Raw genomic sequence first — 19780 nt, 5'->3', positions numbered from 1 at the left:
ATAACTATCTTAAAAATGGATATTCTCAGAAAATCTTTGTTTTACTAGATCAACAATACCATGAAGAATCTATACTCTAAATCTCATGAATTCATCTCCAAAAATGTAAACTTTAGACGCTCATATCTCAAAAAGTAATGATCGAAAAAAATGCTTTCCTGAGAATAGTTTTTCATTTTGAAAGCTTAATGATATACAAATCGAAAAACTTTGAAAAATATCACGAGTAGAAAGTTTATTTTCAGCCTTTGCACAGCATTAATTCAACATTCATTCTCTATTAATGATGAATTCCCCTAATTAATGAAGCAGCTATTTCGTCAATCAGGATTTACAATCAAGATGGAGAAAATTTTTTGTAATCAAATTTATTAAAATGAAACTTTTCCAATTTAATTAATACCTATATCAATCAGTTCAGTCAACATTCATTCTCTAATAAAGATTTAAAAAACTGAATTAAAAAACAAATCATGAAGCATTTATTTCACCAATCAATTCAAAAATAGATGAAGATTCTTGTAAACTCACACCATAAGCTGAAAGGAATTCAAATTTGAAATTGATTAACATAACTCTATCATATTTAATATCCAGCCTTTTTTAATAAAATTTGTACAAGTTTGTAAAGTCACTATTATCATAGAGAAAAGATAGCATTAGAAGATATCATGGTATTAGTTCATTCCAAATTTTAAGCCTACTATAGACCACGGTATATAGAAGAAGACGGTAGGTGTCACGCGCATGTTTGTGCTAAATTTCCGGTGTAGCTTACGTCATTTTATATCCAATCATCTGTTTTTAACAAATAATTTTCATAAATTGCCAATAGGTATGAAAAAACATCGGTTGGTGGCGATGACGCAATCTAGCTGGCTGGCCACTGCGCACATATATCATGACCCCTACCGTTTTCATCTAAATACCGTGCTATAGACTATTGTCGATCATTACTGTCTTGGTCGGGTGAGAGGTTATGAACGGCATAGTATGAGTGACTACGAGAGTCACATAACTTCGTACGTGGAATAACGGTTTGAGTTAACAGTGAAATTTAGAACAACACGACCGAATGCCATGGAATATATTTTCTCTATGCTACTATAGAATAAGCTTATGCGAGTAAGTATTGTATCAAGTGATGAGACAAAATATCCTGAATATTGATGTTTGAGGCGTTATAACAATCATTAGAATTTAGGACTTTGGCGTTTGAAAATCTCAATTTCTAGCGAAATTCCAATTCCTTTAAAATGATTTTATTGTGAGTTGATTATTTTTGGGGTTTACACAAATCTTATCTTCCCAACTTGAAATTGCTCTTGTAGAAATTACTCTCAGTAATAAAATTTCGTTTTTTGTTTCAGCGTAATAGAGAAAGTAGTAGCACAGTTTTGCAACATTTGAGAGAAGAACTTCTGTACCATCTGCAGGGAGCTGTTGTGTTCTCTGTCGAGAACAGACTGCCAGCCTCGTCTGTTGTTCAAGCGTCATCTCTGCTTCGGCTCTACTGTGCTCTGAGAGGCATTGCTGGTATCAAGTAAGCATTCAACTTTATCGTTCAACGTACTGGCTCTAATAATAATTTATAAAGACACTTCATCATTTTTTTGTTTCGTCGGTAGATTGTCAAAAATACACTCATCCATGAGTGTCACTTAATCTTAAAAAAATGTTATGAATATGAATTTAAAATTTTAAAGATTCTTCTATATTCATGTGTGGAAGACTTTGGTGTAGTACATACTGTAACCGCCCCAGATCTCTAAAAGAGAGATCTCTAAATACTAAAGGGCGAGTCATGGGACTTGATATACAACAAACTTTCGCTTTCTATTTAACTTATAAATTTTATTGACTGAACTAACTACTAGAAATTTTGACAACCATTAATCTGCAACAATTTATCGCACATTCTGTAAAACTACTTGTAAGATTTTGTTAACTGGTTAGGAATATAACTGTTTACAAAGACTTTACTCATTTTTATAAATTACAAATTTATAATACTAGGGACTCGTTCATTCAAGGGGTTTTAGCATGAGCTAGAAAATATAATGGCACTCACCATCGTTCAAATTATATATCTATCACTATTAGAATTTTCAATTAATAAAAACAATATAAAACATGTAGTACACTTTTTATTTAAAACATTTCATTTTTTGTTGTAATGTTTCAAGGTTTTAAAATGTTTTGAATAAAAAAGTACTACATGTTTTATATTGTTTTTATTAATATTTTTATAAAGTAGCCTATACAAGTGAAGTGATTTTAAAGAATTTTCACTATACTATTGTGAAGTTGGTTTCTTTTTTGGCTCAAAATTTTTCAAAATTAATCAAAAATTTCCAATTTGTAGAGATTTGAGTGGAATATTTTTGTTGTTAATTAGTTTTAAAATATCAAAATTTAAAATTTTTAGTTTAGTCATTAGTTTTGAAGTGTAAATTGGAACTTTTGAAGTGAAAAGTGAAATCTAACCTCATTCTTTATTGAAACTTTTATTTGTAAAAATTTGGGAAAAGACAGTTTTGGTCTTCTCCCAATCATATTTTAATTATGATTTGTGATTGTGAATAAAATAAATAAATAAATGATCCACTAACATTTTCAATAAAAATTCACACATTAACTTCTCTAATCATTAATAAACTATTCCAACATAAACCACGGCTAAAAATAATATATTTCTACAAATTTAAACAATAAGGAAATTTAACACGTTGATCTTGGGTCCTCGAGAGGCCCGGGCCACCTCTGGATTTCAAAGTTATTCCGGCCGCGACTTGTTTGGAACTGATCTTTTCCACGCACATTATGTTCCCCTTCCACCAACGAGACGACTGTCCACGTGGAGACAGAGCACAATTCCGTGGGAAAGGATAGTACAAGCTTGAAATATTCCCAAATACCAGTGTTATTTTCCATCGCTTACGGAAATACAGTTCCTTGAGAATACTTCAACCCTGCATAAAATTTGAATTTTCCCGGACGCAATTTAGAATAATCTTAATGTGAGAAAATTATTAACAGAAAAATAAATTTCTCACGACAAAAAAGTTACACTGAAAATTCAACTAAATGAGCACAAAAGTCTGATTCGAATCAAATAAATTTATTTTCCATTTCTTACAACATATACAGAGCATGAAATCACCATAGTTACTGAAACATTTACCATATAACTAAAAAATCACAATCATACCCTGAAGAACATTACAAAAAATCATTTTATGTGGAAAATAATTCAAAAAATTACAAAAACCTGTTTGGGTAGAGAAAAACTACTTAAAATAAAAAAGAAGTAACACAAAGTTAATAAAGCGAATTAAGAATTAGAAAAAAAGACAAAAAAAAGGAAAGAGAACTTCAGTATCAGTTCAACATTATAAAAATACTAACAATATTACACTATACAATTGAAAAAGTCATAATTCTATACCTTTTTAAATGAACCCAATCAATAAATTTATTTTAATATCATAACCATTACAATACATTTCTTGCGTTCTCAGATATATCAGTAAGTTTTGAAAATAATTAACTAAATTTATGCAACAAAATACTGATACAGAAATATGGATGTTATGCAGTTGATAGAATTTACTGAAATAAGGAATGTTGTGTCCAAATCTTATTTCAATCGATTTTCATTCATCACAATCCTAAGAATTCAGGGAATTGTGAATTATCTTGGATATGTCGTGACGAATAAATAGTAATGTTGAATTGAGTGCAAAGTATTTACGTCAATTTGAAAGCTGCAATAATGTCCTTTTCATGTCTTGAGGATCTCTTTGGAAAAGGATCTGAGATCTGAAGAAGCCCATTATCATAATTTTCAACAGTCTACATAGAACTTCTGGAAGTTTGAGTGGTGAAAAGGATTTTCATTCTTTTTCATTTTCGTGAATGGCTTGACACTTCAGAAAGTAAAATACTCTTCATAAAGTAAACATTTTTGCTACAGAATTCATTGTCTCAGACTCTGTTTGATTTTTGCTACAGACTCTCATGTCTCCTTCAATCGAAAACTGATTAAGAAAGTATCCGCATCAAACTCATATTGAAATGATAGTTTTAATATGAATAATTATGTCATAATTTGTAAATTTCAAGCCGATTACTTTCTACTGTAACTGTTTTGATGAGGTGAGAGTGTAAGAACGGCATAGTATTGATTGATTAATTGAGTACTTTATTTATGTAGATTACAATATATACTGGCTTATACACTTATATAAAATAGCTTACAATACAGCAAAATTGTAGATGAATTTACATAATGTAGACTAAGAAAATAATTATTGAACTGTATATGATACGAAAAAATCAATTTGTAATAACTAAAGATAATATTGTTATGCATCTACATAAATTGGCGGAGCTTTGGACATATCAATGTCTATTTTTCGGAAAGAATATTCAAAATATCCTTCCCACTAACTCTCTACCAAAACGTTAATTTCATCTATTCAACTAAGGATTAATTTATAAATGGAATTTATAAAGTTTTAATTAATATGAATATTAAAGAGAAAGAAAAACAGAAAATTAATAAAGTATGAGAGATTGCCAGCGCCACATAGCTTCGCAAAAAAAAACTACCAGGACTAACGGCTTGAGTTAACAGTGAAATTTGGAACATAAACACCCTATACCATGGGATATCTTCTTATGCTATATTTCCACTATTGTATCACCATAAATGATACAGTATCAACTCGATATACAGTATCACCACAATATGATACATTATCATCTCAACTTGATACACAAACATAAACGCCCTATACCATGGGATATCTTCTTATGCTATCTTTACACTATTGTATCACCATAAATGATACAGTATCAACACGATATTATACAGTATCACCACAATATGATACAGTATCAACTCAACTTGATACACAAACATAAACCATGCCCAAGCCCTATACCATGGGATATCTTCTTGGGCTATGTTTTCTCTATGGTAATAATTATTAAATGGGAATCCAAATTATATTATTATTCATTAGAATTTGTAAAAGTGCAATCTCTCATTCACAGTATTTCCATAATTATTAACTTAAATTATTTTCTTGCTATCAGGTTCCAAGAAGAGGAGGTCTCCCTGATAGTGCAGTTGCTGACGTCACAGCCACCACCCTCGCCGGCCGGGGTTCGCTTTGTGTCGATTGGTCTGTGCATGCTCATCGCGTGTCCCTCGCTCATCACACTCAACGAGCACGAGACCAAGTGCATCAATTGGGTCAAGTGGCTTGTGCAGGAGGAAGCCTACTTCGAAAGGTAGGTGACGCAATGGCCCATCTGAATAAAACCAGAGCAAATGCTCATGAGCAAGAGCATGGAGCATAAGGTTTTGCTCATGAGCAAAAGGTAGAAGCAAACGCATTTCCTCATTTTTATATGAATAAGCTTTACCTTATACTCTTACCTTATGCTCCTGAACTCTGGAGCAAATACTCACGTATTTTAAAGAATTTTCATCAGCTGATTCGCTTTTGTAGCCTTACTTTGTTTTTATAGCTCACGGAAGCGCTAATTATGCAAGTAGGGACCACCGCTTGTGTTTGCGTCGTCTGCTCTGTTTTCTACTTATGAATAGTTTAGGTTAGTCGAATTTTGAAATAATAGCGTGAAAAAATGTCATCTCTATAATAATCTTCAGCATATTCTTATAATATCAATAGCCTTCTTATAATCGTCTACACTCTCATCTTCTTAAATGCCTATTTCCTATTTTGTGATGGCTATCTTTATATCAGGTAGCTATCTTTTGTATTTATTCTTTTGTAGGAATAATGGTGATATATATCATGGTTGAATCTAAAAAAGAGTTTTATAGCTCTCAACTATTGGTTGTGATCGTATCTGGTATAGTTTCCTCTTCCTCATACGAATTAGTTGAGTCATTTTACTGTGTGCAAAAGATGATAAGCTGCTCTAGACTAGACTCACCTTTTTTGAAGCATTTGCTTCAAAAGTTGAGCAAATGCTCTAGTTTATTCATACAATTTTGAGTATGAGCAAATGCTGAAACTATTTTTTGATGAGCATGAGCAAAAGGTTTTGCTTACGTTTATTCATAGAAAATGAAGCAAATGCTCCATATTTTATAAGTATAAGCAAATGCTAAACTTTATTCATATGGCCCAAAGTCTGCATCAAGTGGCTTGTGCAGGAGGAAGCCTACTTCCAAGGTGGGTCATCTTGACCTTGGTATGTTTGTCTAGAAGAGTAGTATTGAAATATTTTTAGATATCTTACCTGGTGTGGTAATATCTAAGAGATATCTCAGGCTGTGGTGGGGACAGCTGGTGACATCTCCTTGGCGTACTATGAATCAAGGAGTCCCACAAGGCTCTGTGTTAGGTCCTCTTCTCTTTTCTATCTATATTAATAATGTACTCAATGATTCTTAACAATACCTCTTATCTTTATTTGCTGACGACCTGATAATTCATTCACATTTCCAAAAATTGCAGTTCACACATGTCATTGATCAAGTGAACAATGATATTGCATTGCTTGTTGAGGTGGACTTCTGCTCATAGGTTGACACTTAACCCTTCAAAAACCGTAAGTATTATCATAGGACATCCTAGGCTGTTAAACCAATTGGATGTCCCTAGCGCACCCCCAGTGACCATCAATGGTACTAATATTCCCTACTGTTTCAGTGTTAAAGTACTAGGCTTATTAATTGATTGCTCATTGAGCTGGCGGGAACAAGTTACTCATGTTTGTAATAAGGTTTTGGAGGGATGCATAAACTTAAAGAGGATAAGAAGATTACTTCCCAGAGCTGTTCGTACTATCCTTGATAATGCCGTTCTTCGATTATTGCTGCATCCCTTATTACGACATAATAAATAACAAATAGATAACAAATGAGTTGAATGGTCGGCTCCAACGCTCATTGAACTATGCAGTCAGGTTCATATTTGACGCTAGGCGTTTCTCGCGAATCACTCCATTCTTCATGGAGTTGGGTTGGCTCAAATTGGATAATTTCATTCCATCCATTTTTCATTTTAGTATTTAGTTCAATACTTAAGATTGTATAATCACTTGATGTAATTGCAATTCATATTATTGTATTATATTTATAATCATCTTCATAAATTTTTCTACATTTAATTTTCTTATTTCTAATTAATTTGTTTGGTTGTACTTCAAATTTTCTTTGTTTTTCAAACGATTAATGTAATGGAAGCAAAATGGATCATTGATCTGTTGCTTCCAAATATTCTTGTTTTCAATAAATGAATAAGCGTAGACAGTATTTTCTTCTCTGTCAAGTGTATAAAATTCTGGTCATGATCGAGGTCCCTACTTATCTAGCAGATGATTTCATCCGTCTTGTTGATGTCAATCCAAATCGCAACACGAGATCTCATTTGTATACCTTGCAGATTCCTATCCATCGGACTGCAAGATTCAATTCTTAGTTTGTGGTGATTGCTGCAAGACTTTGGAATGCTATTCCTGAACATGTCGTTTTTCTGTTTCACTTAACGTTTTCAAGGGGAGACTTTTGAAATTACTTTTGGAGGGCAACGATTAGTTTTTGTTTTTCTCAACAGTAATTTTTCAGTCGATTTTTTTGAGTTTGGTTTTCGTTTAGCGTTTGTGTGTATGTTTATCTGTTTAGAAAAGTTGAGTCATTTAATTTACTTAGTATTGATAGAATTTTAGGTGTATTCTTATTTCTATTCTGTTCATAACAAATAGGTTCTACATTTGGTTTCTAGAAGATATCTACTCATCTACATATTTATTCTTTGCTCTGAATACGCAATTTTTTTCATTAGTTTCCATTATAATGTAGTGTTAGTGTGCAATGGGTCTTGCGAGATCTGGCAATACATTATGTCATTTATGATGAAGAATCACATTTTTTCCAAAAAACGTGACATTTTTTCCAAAAAACGTGAAGAGGATCGTTTTGTTATACCATCTGTCCTTACTAATATACTCATAATACATTTTTGATCCCAATTCATGTTTTTCACCAATTTTTCAAACACTCAAATCTATAGTGGCAGAATCTCAATGAATCTTCTACAAGTTTCAATAGCTGGCCCGGCGAACTTCGTACCGACAAATTGCATCTCATGACAAACTTTAACTGGATGCACACCTGAGGAGGCGCGATGCGGCATTCTGCACCCAGGTGCTTCTTGCTTATTGGTTTGAATGGAAGAACTCACACACACTGAATCGGACATGGCCTGGAACGGTGTGATCAGGCAATCTCCATAAGATCAACACGTTGTATTACCAAGCCGCGCCTCCTCATGTGTGCTCAGCCTTAGCTTAATCTGATGCACTATATTTTTATGAAAATTATCCAACAATCAGTATTTACATCTATATCTTGAAATGGGCTTCCAATGTGCTTAGTTAGTTGTGCAGCAGTTTTTATTTTTAGTTATAGTTGAATGCAGCTTGCTGGGAATTGAATGGTATATCTCCTTGCTGCTGATTTTCCCGTGCATATTCTAAATTTACAGCATTTCGAGTTCTACGACCCAAGTTTGTACGTCATTCGTACCGCGGCATTATAAAGAATTGAAATTTTGTGAATCAGTAGAAATAAAATTGAAAAACAGATCTATCGACGGCTGTTGGATGACGCAAATTATTATAACAGTTGATTTTTTTTCTGTGTGTGGCCTGCTTACAAATCGTCTCCCATAAGGATTACAATATCGGGGCACCGAGCTTCGCTCGTTATTTATTTATTGACTTTTGATAAACCGAACACAATTCTTAAAAATGATTGGGGAAGTACTAACAGGCACAGCCCAAAACTGTTTTTTCCCCGAATTTTGATTTATACACTATAAATAGTCCAGAAAGTAGGTTATGTTCCATACACTTGAATTCAGGCTCAATTTTCTGTTCAAACATTTTGAAAACAAAAAAGATATAATTTAGATAATATACAAACCAAATTGAATAACAAAATAACACTCACTAATCACTTGAAATTGTCAAATAATGATCAACTTTGAAAATTTTTATATACTCTAGTTTAGGAGGATTATCATGTCATGTCAACAAATCAGATTATGTTGATCAAATTGATTAAAAATCGTCTAGCTAGTTAAAATTTCTCAGATTATGATTACACAGCTGGAAATAATTCTGACTCTCTCCCACACAGGCACACGCATATTCTGTTTTCGAAATTATCATCTGTTTTCGAAGAATGAATTATCCTTTTTAGTTCAGTGAGTTTTCCAAAGAATGAGACCTAGTGCAATTAAATCGTTATATCATAAACCTACTATGTTCCAAATTCCATGAAAATCGTTAGAGCAGTTTTCGAGATCCGTAAAACATAGATAAACAGATATAAAAAATAACCAGATATATACAGAAATTGCTCGCTTAATATAATAGGATGTAAACTTTAAAGAACCGTAGGAAAGAGTCCTGAAGTCGGATTATAAATTTGTTAGGCCATAAACTTTGTCCTGAACATAACGAACTCAACTTAAAAAATTCATCAAATTCGGTGCATACATAAAAAAGTTATTGAATGTCAAAATTTGAGTCTTGATTTTTATTTATATAGGTGTATTCCAACGTTAGTAGACTGTCTTCTAACTTTGGATAAATTCAACTTCCTATTCTAATATCCCATAAATTAATGATCACCAACTGCTTGAAACTTTGCATAAGGTAATTCACATTTATTTATGTTTTTAGTGCCAGTGGAGTGTCGGCCTCATTCGGGGAAATGCTTCTTCTGATGGCCATTCATTTCCACAGCAACCAGCTGAGTGCAATCTGCGAGCTAGTCTGCTCCACCATTGGAATGAAGGTGGCCATACGCCACAACAACATGACACGAATGAAACAGATTTTCACTCAAGAAATTTTCACTGAACAGGTAATCATTTTCGTTTTTTCCTTCATTTCGCCTCATATTTCCATGAAATTTAGTGAACATTTTTTAACTTTGTTGAAGTTCTGACACTGTGTTACTAGTAAATATTTGAGAAAACACTTACTTTTTTTGGAGTCTTGAGGAATGCATTTCACTCCTGAAGAGGAGCTTCATCAGCCTGAAACCAGGGGGCGCTTGCTCTTATGGGTTGGACTGTGTGGCCAAAATGTGGGAAATATTACATTTGATTTGAAGTTAAGTTGATAATTTAATAAGTTGGATTTGTCATAGTGGAGGTGTTTGAAAATTTCGTATTGTTCTAGTGTGTTGAGTCTCTGGCTTTTTTGTAGAGAAGCCATTTTTTATTGTTTGTATCATGTTCAACTGTTTTCTCCATACTATTGTGAAAATTGTAATAATTGCTATCATAACTGGCTTAGTAACTATCTAAATTAATAGTATAAATTTATAAATATTTATATTTATAAATATAATAGTATTAATAAATAACTATCTAACAGTTCTGAATTAATTATGTTGTCCCTCCTTAATCATTGTTTTCATTTTGTGAATGTTTCGCTTGAATGAAATAAATTAATAACATATATTTAGTAATATGTATTCCATTCCAATAAATGAGTAGCTGAGTATTAAACTGAGTCTCGGCAGATCCAGTGATCTTTTAAGAGAATTCTATGTAAACACAACTGTCCATACACAAAGATATACCAGCCCTCATCAACAACATACTGGGATCAAGAAATCCATTTGTGACAAAGTCAAAAGAACTAAAAATGAATTATTTTCCACTGCTGAGAGGAGACTGACATGACAATGGCTCACTCAGTGTGTGCATGATATTTACATAAATGAAAAATATATTTTCTTGACGATTGAGATATAATAGATCATTTTTAACAAGTATAAACAGTTGATATTACATCAGATTCATCCGTATCACTTATATTCTATAGAAGGCAGTGACAAGGCAGAGAATCGGCAACGCTGTTCTCCTATCTTTCTCCACTGCCATTATAACGTGGATCTCACTCTAGTGGACGTGAATGGTCCACATTGAACTAGATCAGGACAGGCCATGGGCAAATAGCTGCAGCACTTTATAAATGGGGATTTGCAGATCGACCGAATTGTGACTGTGGTGGATACTAACAGACTATTGAACACATAGTTACGTTAGGCACAGGGTAGAGCCGGAAAATGTTGATTTAAAAATTAATATTTGTTGATTTGTGAATGAAGATTTTATAGCATTGATTGAGAAAGCTAAGGCGTATATTACGGAATTAGATTATGTATCTCTAAATTAATAATATTCTTAGGTATTTTTGTAAAAATATGTCAACACTTTGTTGAATCAATATGGATGTTTTCTTTTGCAGGTTGTAACGTCGCATGCAGTGAAAGTTCCAGTCACTGCGAATCTTAGCGCAAATATTACTGGGTTTTTACCTGTTCATTGTATTCATCAGCTTCTCAAGAGTCGAGCGTTCACAAAGCATAAAGTGCCTATCAAGGATTGGATCTACAGGTAATAGGAAACAATACCAATACAATCACAACCAATAGTTGAGAACAACCAATTTTAGATTCAACCATGATATATATCAAAAGAATAAATACAAAAGATAGCTACCTGATATAAAGATAGCCATCACAAAATAGGAAATAGGCATTTAAGAAGATGAGAGTGTAGACGATTATAAGAAGGCGATTGATATCATAAGAATATGCTGAAGATTATTATAGAGATGACATTTTTTACGCTATTATTTCAAAATTCTGAACTCAACTAACCAAAAATTCTATTCATAAATAGAAAACAGAGCAGACGACGCAAACACAAGCGGTGCCCCCTACTTGCATATTTAGCGCTTCCCTGAGCTATAAAAACAAAGTAAGCCTACAAAAGCGAATCAGCTGATGAAAAATATTAAAAATAAGTGAGCATTTGCTCCAGAGTTCAGGATCATAAGGTAGGAGTATAAGGTAAAGCTTATTCGTATAAAAATGAGCAAATGCTTTTGCTTCTACCTTTTGCTCATGAGAAAAACCTTATGCTCCATGCTCTTGCTCATGAGCATTTTTTCTGGTTTTATTCATATGGGCCATTGACTCTACCAATTCGAACCTCTTAGTTGTTAGTATTTTATCTCCATTTTTTTTTTCATATTTTACTTGATATATCCTATTCGAACTACTTGTACTATTAAAATCTCTAGAAATATCTATCCAAAACAATACACTAAATAATTATTATATTCTCTCTCTCTCTCTCTCTCTCTCTCTCTCTCTCCTCTCTCTCTCTCTCTCTCTCTCTCTCTCTCTAACAGCCTTTGGGCTTGATAAATCATGCTATAGTAAGGTCCACATTATAATAGCAGTGTTTGATTAGCAATGGTATTGCTATCCTTGTCTATCTTTCAACAAAGCGGATAGCGCTATCTCTTCTTGCTTTGCTCTGTTACCAGATCGTCTTTTAACAATGTATAATTAATATACAAAATATTTCATCTTAATAATGAACATTTATCATGAAATTATTGAAAAATATAAATTCTTGCTTAATAAAATATAATTGATTATTTTAAACCAGAATGAACAGTTAATATTACATCAATAAACCTGTATCAGCTATCGTCTATAATTCTATAGAAGGTATTGACAAGACAGAGGATCTGCAACGTTGTTATCCCACCTTTCTCTACTACCAATTAACGTGGACCTCACTGTAGATCAGCTGTTCGTTTCAACCCGGAATGAAATACATATAATAAATTCAACCAAATGTAATCTTAAGCTGCGTTTACACCAGAGTTGATAACATGAGTTATTAATAAAAAGTTGTAAACAATAATACACTTTGTAACGGAAAGTTTTTTTTTTAAATAAGCTGCTTTTGAACGGTATGCAGTATAGAAGCTGTGCCAGATTGAGGCCAATATGCACCATAAACATTTAACGCTAAGCTTTAAGCTGCGTTTACACCGGAGTTAATAACAGTTATTAACAAAAAGTTATTAACTTGACTGAATCGACAAAAAATTATCTTGAAAAAAGTTGATAACTCGTGTTTTCAACAGAAAATTCCTTGTTATTAACAAGATTTATGTTATCCATCGAGAGTCGGTAACTTTTGTTAATAACAGGTTACTATCTTCCCCGCAACCCCCTCGCCCAGCATCCCTACCCTACAACTACAGCTGTTCCCCAATAATTACAGCTGCAGACAAAACACGTGACAAAGTTATTAACTTTTGTTGATAACAAAACTAGCAGCCAAAAGAGAATGTTATTAATTAACTTATGTTTTAAACTCTGGTGTAAACGCATTCTAATTTATTTACATTAGATCAGATGAAGATCATTATGTTGATGATCACACACATGGTTCCAATTCAAATTTGAAGACAATTTTTTGCTTTTTTTTATTCCGGCTATTATATCATAGTATGAATACTCTCGTTAAATGAAATTATATGGAAGTCAATTATAAACAAGATCTTGTTAATAACAAGAAATTTTCTGTTAGGCGGGATGCACACCGGAGAAACGCATTTCGTGAAAAAAGTTTCAGGAAACGTGGAACGAAAGTTGCTCGCAATCGACTGATAAGATTAAGCAGGAACCGTTTCTTTTGTATGCATGCGCGAGTGAAACGGATCGCATGAAACAAGTTTCATGAGAGAGGGCTTCACGAAATGCGTTTCTCCGGTGTGCATCCCGCCTTAGAAACATGAGTTATTAACTTTTGTCAAGAGAAATTTTTGACGATTCAGTCAAGTTAATAACTTTTTGTTAATAATTCGTGTTATTAACTCCGGTGTAAACGCAGCTTAAAGCTTAGCGTTAAATGTTTATGGTGCATATTGGCCTCAATCGGCACAGCTTTTATACTGCATACCGTTCAAAAGCAGCTTATTTAAAAAAAAACTTTCCGTTACAAAGTGTACTATTGTTTACTATCAGGTTCCGTGGCCCGCAAGGGTCCAATTAAAAACTTGACACACTGGGAACTTGAAGAATTTAAAATAGTCCTATAACCATCCTCGGTAATTTAAGAATCTATTTGGAAAATTTCAAGTTAATCAGATCAGTAGTTCAGACATGATGATGCGTCATTCGTGAATTTCCTATCCCGTACGTGAATAAGCAAATTCTTTCGTTTATTATATTATAGATAATATAATTATGACAATCGCTATAATTGCTACAGAAATATTATTATGTTGCTTTGTTGTAACATCTTATCAGTATCATTGATACATAGGCTGCCAGCATTTGTATCAAAACTCCTGTATCGAAACATGAGCTTCCTGTATCGAAACATGAGCTTACTGTACCGAAACACATATTGCTATACATGCTACCAGCTTATTAATTTCTCTATTAGCTCCCTTTATACAAACACATTTTACAACAATGTACGCCGTATGAAATTTCATGTCCCATGGATGAAATTTGAACATTATTCTGAAAAATCTAGAAGAAAAATTGAAATTTGAGCTTCGAGGTGCATGAGATTGATACTTTTAGAATCTATGTGAAAAATTTGGATATCTAAATCATTCCCGTTTTTCCGATATGTTAATCCATAAGTTGACATGTTTTGATGCGAACAAACACAACCCTCATCTCTCTTATTATATAGATAAACATGACTTTGTGTGCTTAGAATCAATTATCATTCTTGAGTTTTTCATTATTTTTGATAAATTTACTTGTTTTTTCAGACAAATTTGCTCGAGTGATGCACCGTTGCATCCAGTTCTACCTGCACTGGTTGAGGTGTATGTTAATTCGATACTTGTACCAGGATCCAAGTTGCCCTCAGAAAACACCAATCAGCCGATAGACGAAGAAGAAATTCGCAGGATATTCCGAAACTCACTCACACACCAAGTAAGTCAATACTTACTCATACTAAGGTATCAAATTCAAATCTTTATTTGTCCCAAAAACATTCTTACAATGACAAAAATGGTTATAAAAGAAAAAAGTAAAATCTATATACCTCAGTAAGTCACTCACTCGCAGAACTAAAAATCTATCGGACCAAAAACGTTCAAATTTGGTAGGTATGTTCAGTTGGCCCGCACTAAAAACGGATTTGGAAAAAATTCCAAACATACATCCAAAATCTGCGTTTTTCCAGCGTTTTCTCAGATTTATTGAGAACAAATGAACAGAAATTGTTCAAATTTAGTACAGAAGCTGAGCTAGGGTGTAATAATGTTGTGTTAGAAGGAATTTGAAATAACGCCAAAGATACGCCCAAAATCTACGTTTTTCAAGCGTTTTTTTCTTTTTCTCAGTTTTATCGAGAACAAATGAACTGAAATAGTTCAAAATTGCTACCGAAGCTCAGCTAGGGTGTAATAATGTGTTAGAAGGAATTTGAAATAACGTAAAAGATATGCCACAAAATCTGCGTTTTTCTAGCGGTTTTTTGCGTTTTCTCACCTTTTTCTATAATTGATGGAAATATATTCAAAAATTCAGTACACAGGTTTAGCTGAGGTGGGAAAATTTTAAAGTTTAGACTGGAGTACAATAATTCTCATAATATCCCAACGAAGTTTTCCACCCTGCACTAAATAATTGAAATTAATCAGTGATTGAATCGAGTAAGGAAGTTCTTTGGCTTTCTAATGGAATGAAGCATGCTCAAATGGAAAATTCGCGAGCCCGCTGATCTCATTTTTGGACGATCCAGTCGGGGGTCCAGAGGGGCGGAGCCCCCTGGCCAGACGGATATGGCTAGCGAAGCGAGCCTGACGGGGCTAGTACAATATAAAATGAAAAATGCCATTAAATAGAATACATAACTATATTGAAAACTTGGTTGTTTTCGATATAGTCAAATTTCGATAATATTCAAATTAAATCTTGTATGAAATAAACTACGCCATAAATAGTTAGTTGGGCTAGGCCTAATGGTCCTTTTCTAATCATGTATTTGATTTGTGCATTGGTTAAAGTAAATGAATAAATGAATAAATAAAGGAATAATGTTATAGTTCAGTTCAAGGTAAGATAAGGCTAAAGTAACATTGATTATGATTGAACTCTGTATTCCTTTTTAATCGAGCGTATTTTGCAAATCAAAGGATTTTTAAGAGTAGAATAGTATCAAGAGCAACTAAAGTGAAAATGTACAAGACGTTAGTCCGACCGGTTGTGACATATGGAGCAGAGACATGGACACTGCTGAGCAGGGATGAAAGAGCACTGAAGTCATTCGAGAGAAAAATGTATCGATGGATCTGGGGACCACTATGTGATGGAGGGGTTTGGAGAACCAGACATAACAGCCAAATCGATGAGGCTATAGGGGAAGGAAATATTGTAAGATTTATTAAGGCAAGAAGGATGGAATGGCTTGGACATGTGGTGAGAATGAATATGGAAAGGACACAACTTAGACTGCTGGATGGACGAATGATGGGGACGAGAAAGAGAGGAAGACCGAGAACGAGATGGATAAATGATGTGATAGGTGATCTGCGTGTGCTGGGCGTATCCAACAACTGGCGGCAAAGATCACAGAGAAGAGACGATTGGAGGCATTGTGTTGAGGAGGCCAAGGTCCACCAAGGTCTGTAGAGCCAACTAAAGTAAAGTAAAGTAAAGTAAGTATTCCTTTTTAATAGGTACTATTTTAACATGGCTAGGATTTCGCCAGTCAGCTTGTAAACATTTTCAACAGCAAATGGCACAATATTTTAGTAGTTCAATTCAACAACTCTTGTATTTTTTGTATTTGAAACCAGCTTCAATGAATTTACAGATTCAAAAAGTTAATCTTGCTGCTGGGTTCGATATGAGTGAGGGTATGATCACATTGGATGCGTATCACAATAGCACGTTTGGTTATTTATGACCAAGCGTGCAGATGAGAAACAAAATCTTGAAAGAGCAACGGAAACACTCACAATGAACGCGTGCACTTGCTGGTTACATCGGTTTGAGAAGCTACAGAGAAGCCACAACCTGTTTCAATGGCTCTCTCCAGATTTCGTTTCTCGGCTCATACATCAGTTTTAAACCTAGACTTGGTCTATATGTTTGCAGTCGTAGTAAAAAATCAAGTAAATATAGTATTGGTAGTAAGTAAATGCAGTTATAAAGAATATAAAGCTTTTCTAACGTTCTCAAATATGCTTATTTCTTTTCATTCATCTAGTATTATCAAATCATAACAAAAACTGGAAAACAGAAAACACGCTTCTGAACCATGAACTATTTATTATTTTACCCTAATTCAGATATAAGTGAAAAGTGAAACCTCATTAACCTCATTCTTTTTTGAAACTTTTATTTGCAAAAATTTGGGAGAAGACAGTTTTGGGCTATGCCTGTTGTCTTCTCCCAATCATATTATAATTATGATTTGTAACTGTCAATGAAATAAATAATAATAATATTTTTTTATTGCCAAAATTAATATTCATAGTGGATATAGTATAAAATTATTCTATTAATTCCTTACAAATAATTCGATAATGGAATATCAATATTATTCTCCGATATAAGGCTATTCTCTTCACAATAAAAATACTCCCTCACCAACGGTAGTAGGGCAAGTAAATCAAGAATCCCAATCAGAACAATGTATGTATTGTAATAGCAAAATTGTCTCCTCCAAACTAATGTATTGTTGGAAAAAAATTGTGTCCTCCAAATGAACAAAAATGTATTTCTTTTGCAGAAAAACTCAGCCAACTTGAGTAATAGGATAAGTCCAAAACAATCGTCGAACTCGCTAACAGCACAACTGCTGCTGCTGTATTATGTGCTGCACTATGAGGATGTCAGGTTGGCCAACATGACAGGATACATAAAGGCCGGCCGAGACAAGATCAAGAGCTACTCGACTGAGTTTCTGTCGGAACTGCCTATCAAGTACCTGCTTCAGCAGGCTGAGAAGGATCAACACAGTTATTCGGGTAAGTTTAGTCTAGCTACATACACATCGATTTTTTGGCGTACGATTTCTTTCCGTCCTTATAAATTCTATTAGATTGAACAGATGATGTCAAACAGATTATGTTTGTTTAGAACGGAAAAAATTGAAGTGTGTATGTAACTAGCTCTATAATGAAGTCCACGTTATAATGGCAGTGGAAAAAGAAATTGAAATTTATTTTTCCAAAAAATACATTACATTTCAATATATAACTGAAAATAGTGGAAAATATTGTTTTAAACAACCCTTGAGTTAATACAGTGTGGGGTCGTTCATGTTCCATATGCATTTTTTAATCTCTTGATCAGTATGGATACAATGTTAAACAAACATTTTTATTAAACAAAAATAAAACAACAAGATAGGAGAAGAACGTTGCCGATCCTCTGTCTTGTCAATGCCTTCTATAGATGGTAACTGTTGAAGGTTTATTGATGTAATATTAACTGTTCATTCTCGTTAAAAATAATCAATCATATTTTATTAAGCAAGAATATATATTTTTCAATAATCTAATAATGAATTTTCATAATTAATTATGATTAGCACCCGTATAAGTTATCATTTTTACAATCGTTTGCAAAAAAGTCTGTTACATTTTAATCCCGATTAAATTCCACGAGAACCAATCAGAGAAGCCTCCTCATAAAAACCTTCTCTGATTGGTTCTCGTGGCATTTAATAGGGATTAAAATTTAACAGGCTTTTGTGGAACAGGGCCTTGGTGTACCGTATTGAATCTGAAGAAATAGTATATATCGCACCTTGGGCGGAAAGTGTGTTTGTTGGCTAGAGGTCGCAGTTGTTGCGAACGCTGAATACTTGATGAAATGAGAACTCGAAAAAATGAAAAACCTGTCGCACTGAAAACTTGACGAACTAGAAAGTCGCAAAACTGATAACTTGACGAACTGAAAACTTGTGAATCGGATGAGTGATGACCATTTGAAAGAAGAGATCGTGTGACGTCCCAAGAGATCGGGGTGGGATGAAGATGATGAAAGATTGTTTATTCTTTCACAAATTTACTAGTTATTTTCCACTTTTATGAGTATAGCATCAATTGGAAGTATTTCTGAATATTTTTTTAATATATTCAATTGTTGACCGATCGCAGTGAGGTCTATGTTTCAACTCGGATTTTCTTTCGTCTGTCTGTATGTATGTAACGCATTTACGGCCAAACGCGTTGATAGAATACTATGAGATTTGGCAGGAATATTCCTTTTTTAACTTCACGTCTATGTATACACACGGTTTTTTGAAAGTTTGCATTTTAAGGATAATATGAAAGGAAAAGGAATTTCCTCCATACTCCGATATCACTCTATATAATTTCATCTACTAATCAGACTATAGAATTATTCATCATAAATCAGCTGTCGAGTGGATTATTCATTGCATGCAATAGCGCATGCAATTAATATCTCAATATAACTTGGTGAAAAAACATTAATTGCATGACTCATTGAATGCATTTTTTATGCACTATTAAATGAACTATTGATTGCATGCAATAACGCATGCAATTAATAACTAAAATAACATAGTATTGTAACTCGACCTTTCTCTGCTTTGAACTCGGGCTGACCTGTTGCCATTATGTCTTGAAGGAGTAAGTCTTTGATGTTAGCATTTTTGATACACCAACCCCAACAGCTATTAGCCGTTTTCACACCGATATCTCGCCGACACGACATACAGACAGGATTTACTCTGATGGACAGTATAAGAGGAGGCTGTGGTCTATAACTGCGCGAGGTCTACTGTTCACAGAACTACTAGTCTAATACTACACAAATCATCTAAATTATTTTTTGAATATGTGGCTCAATCTAAAATTGTAAAACTTCTATCTCTTCCAGGAATATTTCCTC

The 19780-nt window shown here is 33.6% G+C and overlaps 1 protein-coding gene across 3 annotated transcripts in view; it reads left to right on the top strand.

Annotated features, from left to right (window-relative positions):
* Positions 1 to 19780, top strand: part of LOC111048334 (integrator complex subunit 2) — a 102822-nt gene that overhangs the window by 51921 nt on the left and 31121 nt on the right. For 2 of the 3 annotated variants that reach the window (XM_039422119.1, XM_039422121.1), the window contains exons 7-9: positions 5104 to 5301; positions 9736 to 9919; positions 11317 to 11465. In XM_039422119.1, coding sequence (XP_039278053.1) covers positions 5104 to 5301; positions 9736 to 9919; positions 11317 to 11465 — 531 coding nt within the window. Of the gene's footprint in view, positions 1 to 1370; positions 1544 to 5103; positions 5302 to 9735; positions 9920 to 11316; positions 11466 to 19780 lie in introns of all 3 variants that reach the window. The other variant, XM_039422120.1, reaches the window with a different exon arrangement.

The sequence above is a fragment of the Nilaparvata lugens genome, chromosome 2 (assembly GCF_014356525.2).
Source record: "Nilaparvata lugens isolate BPH chromosome 2, ASM1435652v1, whole genome shotgun sequence".
Classification (NCBI taxonomy): Eukaryota; Metazoa; Arthropoda; class Insecta; order Hemiptera; family Delphacidae; genus Nilaparvata; species Nilaparvata lugens.
The sequence above is the reverse complement of the archived record's forward strand: the minus strand, read 5'-3'. Positions and strand labels throughout refer to the sequence as shown.